Source organism: Bombina bombina, chromosome 7, assembly GCF_027579735.1.
Source record: "Bombina bombina isolate aBomBom1 chromosome 7, aBomBom1.pri, whole genome shotgun sequence".
In the NCBI taxonomy this organism is placed as follows: domain Eukaryota; kingdom Metazoa; phylum Chordata; class Amphibia; order Anura; family Bombinatoridae; genus Bombina; species Bombina bombina.
This window is the reverse complement of record NC_069505.1, coordinates 101,120,563-101,128,062: the sequence shown is the minus strand read 5'-3', so window position 1 is coordinate 101,128,062 and position 7,500 is coordinate 101,120,563. Positions and strand designations below refer to the sequence as shown.

General features: G+C 36.9%; 1 protein-coding gene across 2 annotated transcripts in view; it reads left to right on the top strand.

Moving 5' to 3' along the window:
• Positions 1 to 7,500, top strand: part of PNPLA2 (patatin like phospholipase domain containing 2) — a 71,439-nt gene that overhangs the window by 30,601 nt on the left and 33,338 nt on the right. For both annotated transcript variants that reach the window (XM_053720209.1, XM_053720210.1), the window contains exon 3: positions 6,005 to 6,237. In XM_053720209.1, coding sequence (XP_053576184.1) covers positions 6,005 to 6,237 — 233 coding nt within the window. The remainder of the gene's footprint in view (positions 1 to 6,004; positions 6,238 to 7,500) is intronic.

The following is a 7,500-nucleotide window of genomic DNA, read 5'->3' as shown; positions in this document are numbered from 1 at the left end:
CTCTAGGACACTGAAATCAAATATTTAAAGGGACAATCTACACTAAAATTGTTATTGATTAAAAAGATAGATTACGCCTTTACTACCCATTCCCTAGTTTTGCACAACCAACATTGTTATATTAATATACTTTATAACATTTAAACTTCTAAATTTAAACCTATTAACAAGCCCCTACATACTTTTATCACATGCTTTTTTATTAACTTTTCACAACAAGAGACTGCTAGTTCATGTGTACCATCTAGATAACATTATTCTCTCTCCCGTGGAGTTGTGCATGAACCAGCACTTATTGGTTAAAATGCAAGTCAATAGATAATATATAGTCACATGAAAATGGGCAGTCTGCAAAGGCTTAGATACAAGGTAATCACATAGGTGAAAAGTGTATTAGTATAACTGTGTTAATGATACAAAATTGTGGAATGGGTAATAAAGGCGTTACCTATCTTTTTAATCAATAACATTTTTTGGAGTAGACTGTCCCTTTAAGGATACTGAAATGTTCAATTGTGAATATCATTATATAGCTCCAGCACTTTTCCTATTAATCTCTGCACTGTATAATAGGGATGAATATCACTTTATACATTTGTAAGTAGCGAACATTTCCTCTACACTGTGTGATATTGTTATTTGCTTCCATGCTGTATTCTTATACTGCCATTCCTTATAAATGACACATTGCGCTGTATAATAATGCTGTGCGCCGCATACATTTTCTGTTTTGCAGTTGTTTTGTGTGTCATATGCTTTTCTGGCAGTAAATTTATCCTGTTAGCTGATTCAGTCTCTCCCTTTTAATCCTCTGCCCCCCCTCACATATTTTGCTTCTGTTCAATGCGGTCACAGGGGCAGCTGGAAATGTCTTTGCCCTTTACACAGACATGGCGTGCGGCCAGTACCCAAGCGCAACTCAAGAGATGGAAAGTTAGGAGAACATAATTAGCATCCTGGGATAACAATTCCAGTTAAAGTGACATCAATCTGAATTTATATTTATGCAAAGAATATATCAGCAATTAAAGGGACAGTACACTGTAAAATTATTTTCCATTCATGTATTTTAAATGACTTGTTATACCAACTGCAGAGTATAAAATATTTGAGAAATTCAACTTTCATGCTTATTTGTGTATATGAAGTAGCTGATTTTGTGCTTTGAAACCACAGCCTATTACAATGGGTTGAACTTAAAGGGACACTGAACCCAAACATTTTCTTTCGGGATTTAGATAGAGCATGAAATTTTAAGCAACTTTCTAATTTACTCCTATTATCAAATTTTCTTTATTCTCTTGGTATCTTTATTTGAAATGCACGAATGTAAGTTTAGATGCCGGCCCATTTCTGGTGAACAACCTGGGTTGTCCTTGCTGATTGGTGGATAAATTCATCCACCAATAAAAAAGAGCTATCCATAGTTCTGAACCAAGAAAAAAGCTTAGATGCCTTCTTTTTCAAATAAAGATAGCAAGAGAACGAAGAAAAATTGATAATAGGAGTAAATTAGAAAGTTTCTTAAAATGACATGCTCTATCTGAATCACGAAAGAATTTTTTGGGTTCAGTGTCCCTTTAAAGGTGATATCAGATCTCATTATGTTCTACGTTTGTGTAAACAGACTTGCTTCCTTATCTTTTATTTGGCTGGAACACCAAAGCTCAATACATAGAGAGAACAATGGAAAATGATCATTTTATTACTTAAAGGACCAGTTCACTCAGGAGATATAATTGTTTAGCAGCAATAACTCTATGTTAACAAGTGAAGTAGAATCTAAAACATAAATATTGTAATAAGGAAATATATATTTTTTAACCTTTTTCCTTGCTTATTTTCCCTTCTGCCAGACAACCCTGGAACGCCCTGATGAAAGGGCTGTGCTTAGAAACTTTATTACCCTGCCCCATGGCCAATCAAGTTGCATTATGCAATTCTATGCTAAGTTTGCAAATTTAGCACTATGTGAGTACTGAAAGCTGTTGTGTTTATGTGCTCTCAGCTCTGACTGGATCGTTCTTTAAAGGGGGGCGTATCCAGTTTGTTAGTTATATACACATACATCTGTAAATATTATTATTCAAAGCAACCACTGGCATAATATGAATTGCTTAGAGTTATAACATTTACAGACATGTGTATATGTATAACTAACAAATAATATCAAAGTGTCTGTACTCAGCTCTATAAGGCATTTGTGTCATAACAGCCAGGAAACTGCAGCATGTAGACATGGTAAAATAAGGCAGGTACTCTATTACCCTTCTAGCATGCACAGTGATAGGTTTCAAGTCCATAGAGTACAAGGGAGATTCCCCTTCAACGGTGCACGCTACACAGGTCTGAACTCCTGCTCTCTCCGCTCACAGCTCCCTTGACCCCGCTGCGGTCCTGCTGCTAACAGTCATAGCGCACAGAGCTCTCATCATCCTGTGAGCACTGAAAGTGTTTATACGCTCTAACCGGATAATTCTGTAAGGGGGCTGTATCCAGTTTGTTAGTTATAAATTACAGCCCCCTTACAGAACGATCCGGTCAGAGCGCATAAACACAAAAGCCTTCAGTGCTCACAGGATGATGAGAGCTCTGTGTGCTGTGACCGTTAGCAGCAGGACTGGAGCGGGGGCATGGGGAGCTGTGAGCAAAGAGAGCAGGAGTTCAGACCTGTATAGCCAAGTGTAGCGTGCACCGTGTTCACACTAGCGGTGACGTCACAATGGGGGCTGGAGTATGCGCCCTGCACAGAAGGGACTCTGCTCGAGTGGGCCGCACGGCCAGAAATTAAACAAGTGGGTATCCTTACCAGACCATGGAAACAGCATTTTGCTAAATAAAAATCTAATGCTACAGGACGTTTTTTTTAAAAAAAAACCACACATATCATTTTATTTTAGACAGATTAATTCAATAAAATTCAGTCTTCTTTTGGGTAAACTGTCCCTTTAACCTATCCTGCATCCCACTGAGAGTGTAATCTCTTCTGCTGGCTGTGTATACTTAGGCTATTGAATAGCCTATGCTCCAGTATTAATTTGTTTAGTGTAGGTGGCGATACCACAGGCTAAATCAGCTATTTCAAATGCTGAAATAGGAGTAAAGGAGCTACTTGTAACCAATTAATACACTCTAGCAGGTTAAAATGATCATTGGTAATAATTTAAAGGGAAGAACATTTTTGGGTGAACTGACCCTTTAAGCACTACAAGCAACAAAGACGTTTTGTTTTTGTTTTTAATTGTATTGTTTTGCAGTTTATGGACATACCCCTTGCAAACCCATTGAGTATGTTTATCTTATGTTCCTTGCAGTGGCCAATTATGGACAGATATAATTGAGCCTCATGCACTGATCACACAAACATAGTTTAGGATGTTGTAGGGTTGGACTGCTTAAAAAAATGTAATTAAAGTACACTGCACAATTATTTTACTAGACATGATTAAACATTTTAGTGTATGTCCCTTTAACCATTTCTGCTTCTTTTTATCATGAGGCAGAGGGGATTTGGTGGCCCCTTCACAAATAAAGGGAGATAGGGTGATGATAGACAGGAAGTGATTAGTGCATTCTAGAGAAGAGGCGCAGTATGTGTTAGTGCTGATTCATGTGTGATAATGAGAGACTGGCTTGTTGAACAGGGGAAGAGCGTGCTCAGGAAGAGTTCTCTGTTGTAGGGTGCTCTGTTTAGGACATTCTGTTAGATGTTGCATCACTGGGTGAGTCTCACCTATCAGGGAAATCTGTGAGATTGCTTACTTTAAAGGGACAGTCAACATCAGAATTTTTGGTTGTCTAAAAAGAAAGATAATCTCTTTATTACCCATTCCTTAGTTTTGCATAACCAACACAGTTATAATAATACACATTTTACCTCTAATTATCTTGTATCTAAGCCTCTGCAGACTGCCCCCTTATTTCAGTTCTTTTGACAGACTTGCATTTTAGCCAATCTGTGCTCACTCCTCGGTAAATTCACATGCGTGAGCTCCATGTTATCTATATGAAACACATGAACTACTGCCCTCCAGTGGTGAAAAACGATTCAGATTAGAGATGGCCTTCAAGGTCTAAGAAATTAGCATATGAATCTCCTAAGTTTATGTTTCAACTAAGAATACCAAGAGAACAAAGCACGATTAGTAATAAAAGTAAATTGGAAAGTTGTTTAAAATTACATGCCCTATCTGAATCATGAAAGGTTTTTTTTGGACTTGACTGTCCTTTTAAGGACACTTTTCAAAGTGGGTAGCGCTGAAAATGCCAGGTCGGAGGAAGCTCTCTGTAGAAATGGCACCAAAAATGGTCAACACTGCTGCTTTCAATGAAAACTACAATGAGGAATTCCAATTTGACTGAGACAAAAAGATGAGGTCGGAAATAAACTTTGAAGCTAGATATTTAATCTGTGTATAGTTACTGGGTCATGTTGTTCTGAAGATAGATACTCTAAGGAAAGTCCATGATTCTGTGTCTACTTAGCTAGCTTTCACTTAAAGGGATATGAAACCCAATTTATTTTCTTTCATGGTTCTGATAGAGCACTGGTTTTCCCTAACAGGCCACATTTTGAGGATATCTGAACTGGAGCACAGGTGAAATAATCCGCTGATTAGTAACCGTGCTTATTTTACCTGCTGTCATCCAAGTTAATCCTGAAAACCTGGCCTGTTGGGGGGAGGCCTGAGGACAGGTTTGAAAACCAGTGAGAGAGAGCATGTAATTTTTAAGCAACTTTCTAATTTACTTCTATTATCCATTTTTCTTCGTTCTCTTGGTAAATGTATTTTAAAAGCAGGAATGTAAAGCTTAGGAGCCAGCCTATGTTTCCTTCAACACCTGGTTAGAGATAGACAACAATAAGCAAGTGCTACCCAGGGTTCTGAACCAAACACGGGCCAGCTCCTAAGCTTACATTCCTGCTTTTTCAAATAAAGATACCATGAGAACGAAGAAAAATTGATAATAGGAGTAAATTAGAAAGTTGCTTAAAATGAAATGCTCTATCTGAATCATGAAAGAAAAAAAATGGGTTTCATGTTTTGTTTACAACAAGTCTGAACATGTCCTGCAATGTCACAGTTGTTCATAAACCCAGATTACAGCCTGCCCTGTATTTTATCTGCCGTTCATCTAACACATTACTTGCGGGTGTTAATTAATTTCATTGAATCAGCATAATAGATATTCACACAGAGAGATTTGATCCTAGTGAGAGTTCCTAGGTTTTGTACTTTTTTACCCTTTACCTAGCCACTAAAAGGCAACACTACATGAAAAAAAAAATCTTCTTTACTAGATTAACAGGGACAATTAACACTTTGTGCTCCTAAATCCATGAATCTCAGAATTGTAAAGCCTATTCAGTATATCACATTGCTGCCCTATATGTATCACCATATATTGTTTATCAAGATAGTAGATAACTGTATTTGCTTTGTATGTATATATAGAAATAAGTGTGAGTTTCTTATATTTATGGAAATATATATAATATTAAAGGGACAGTCTACTCCAGAATTTGTATTGTTTAAAAAGATAGATAATCCCTTTTTTACCAATTCCCCAGTTTTGCATGGCTATATTAATATACGTTTTTACCTCTGTGATTACCTTGAATCTAAGCCTCTCTGCAGACTGCACCCTTATTTTAGTTATTTTGCATTTTAGCCAATCAGTGCCCTCTCATAAGTAACTCCACAGGCATGAGCACAATGTTATCTATATCACTCACATAAACTAATGCCATCTAGTTGTGAAAAATTGCCAAATGCATTCAGATAAGAGGCGGCCTTTAAGGGCTTAGAAATTAGTAGTATATGAACCTACCTAGGTTTAGCAAGAGAACAAAGCAAATCTGATGATAAAAGTAAATTAGAAAGTTGTTTAAAATTACATATCTGAATCATGAAAGTTTAATTTTGACTAGACTGTCCCATTAAGATTTCTAGCCAGATTATGCATTGTATGCTTTGCTCACACGTTGACCCTTATTTTACAGGAGAAGCTGGGGCGAACATTATTGACGTGTCCAAGGAGGCAAGGAAACGATTCTTGGGTCCTCTACACCCGTCCTTCAACCTAGTAAAGATAATACGAGCCTGCCTATACAAGACTTTGCCTGATGATGCTCACGAGCATGCTACTGGGAGGCTAGGGATATCCCTGACCCGCGTATCGGATGGAGAGAACGTACTGCTGTCCGAGTTTAACACCAAGGAAGAGCTTATACAGGTGATAGAAGGGTATCATGTCACACTGCGGGAGGAGGAAGCTGTATGAGTTATAGTTGTGGGCTGCTGATGACAATGACAAGCTTGGTTGCAAGGGTATTGTCTGCTCTTGGTTGGGAATCCAAATTAAAGGGACAAGAAACCCAAAACTTTCCTTTCTTGAGTTAGACAGTGCATACTATATTAAATATTGTTTAAATATTGACAAAATAAGTGTAAAGTTTGTGTCTATAAAACAATGGGAGCTGCCATGTTGTAACTTAGGTTACCTACCCTGCTGTGGCCAATTAGGGGTAATTAGGTCACTAGAGTGTGCAGCCAATGTCTGTGTGGAATAGTGTTCTGTACTTCCATTTCTAACAGGAACTGAAAAGCTCACAATTTCAGAATGGAATTACAGGAAAAGGGGACAAAATAAATAATGAAAGTATATTGCAGAGTTTTTTTAATATATAAGATTTATCATTTTCTATTACCATATCAGTGTTTAATGTCCCTTTAAACAACTTTCCAATTAACTTCCATGATCAAATTTGCTTTGTTTGTTTGTTATCCTTTGTTGAAGGTGCAGAAATTCACTATTGGGAGCTAGCTGCGTTGCTGTTCCTAGGTATGCTTTTCATCAAAGATCAAAGGATACTAAGAGGACAAAGCAAATAAGATAATAGAAATAAATTGGAAAGTTGTATAACGTATAATCTATCTGAATCATGAAAGAAAAAAAAATGGGTTTCATATCCTTTTAAAAAGCAGTGTGCTGAAATCTTCATTTCCTGTCTTTTGGAGAATTTAGTTTATTAAATTATCTACATTTGATAACATTGGAAGAAGATAATTTTCCTTACTATAGAATTATTTGAGTAATTACTGAATGTAGAAGAGGGGACTGACCAAATAGTAATATATTAATTTACTTATAGACTTTGGCTGTTAGCGTTACTAGGACCAGATTCTCACTAAATTTCTGCTATTCTCTTAAAATTATTAAATTGTATTCATTACTCTTAAAGCACCACTAAATGCAGTACATAGAAGTACATAATAAAAAGACAATGCAATAACACCAACTCTGAAATAGTTTTGATTCTGGAAAATGTATTTTTTTCTCCCATTTTCCGGACCCTTATATCATGTGACAGACATCAGCCAATCACAGACTAGTATACGTATACCTTGTGACCTTGTGCACATGCTCAGTAGGAGCTTGTTCCCCAGAAAGTGTGAATATAACAGACTTTGCAAAATTTGATATTGGAAGTAGATT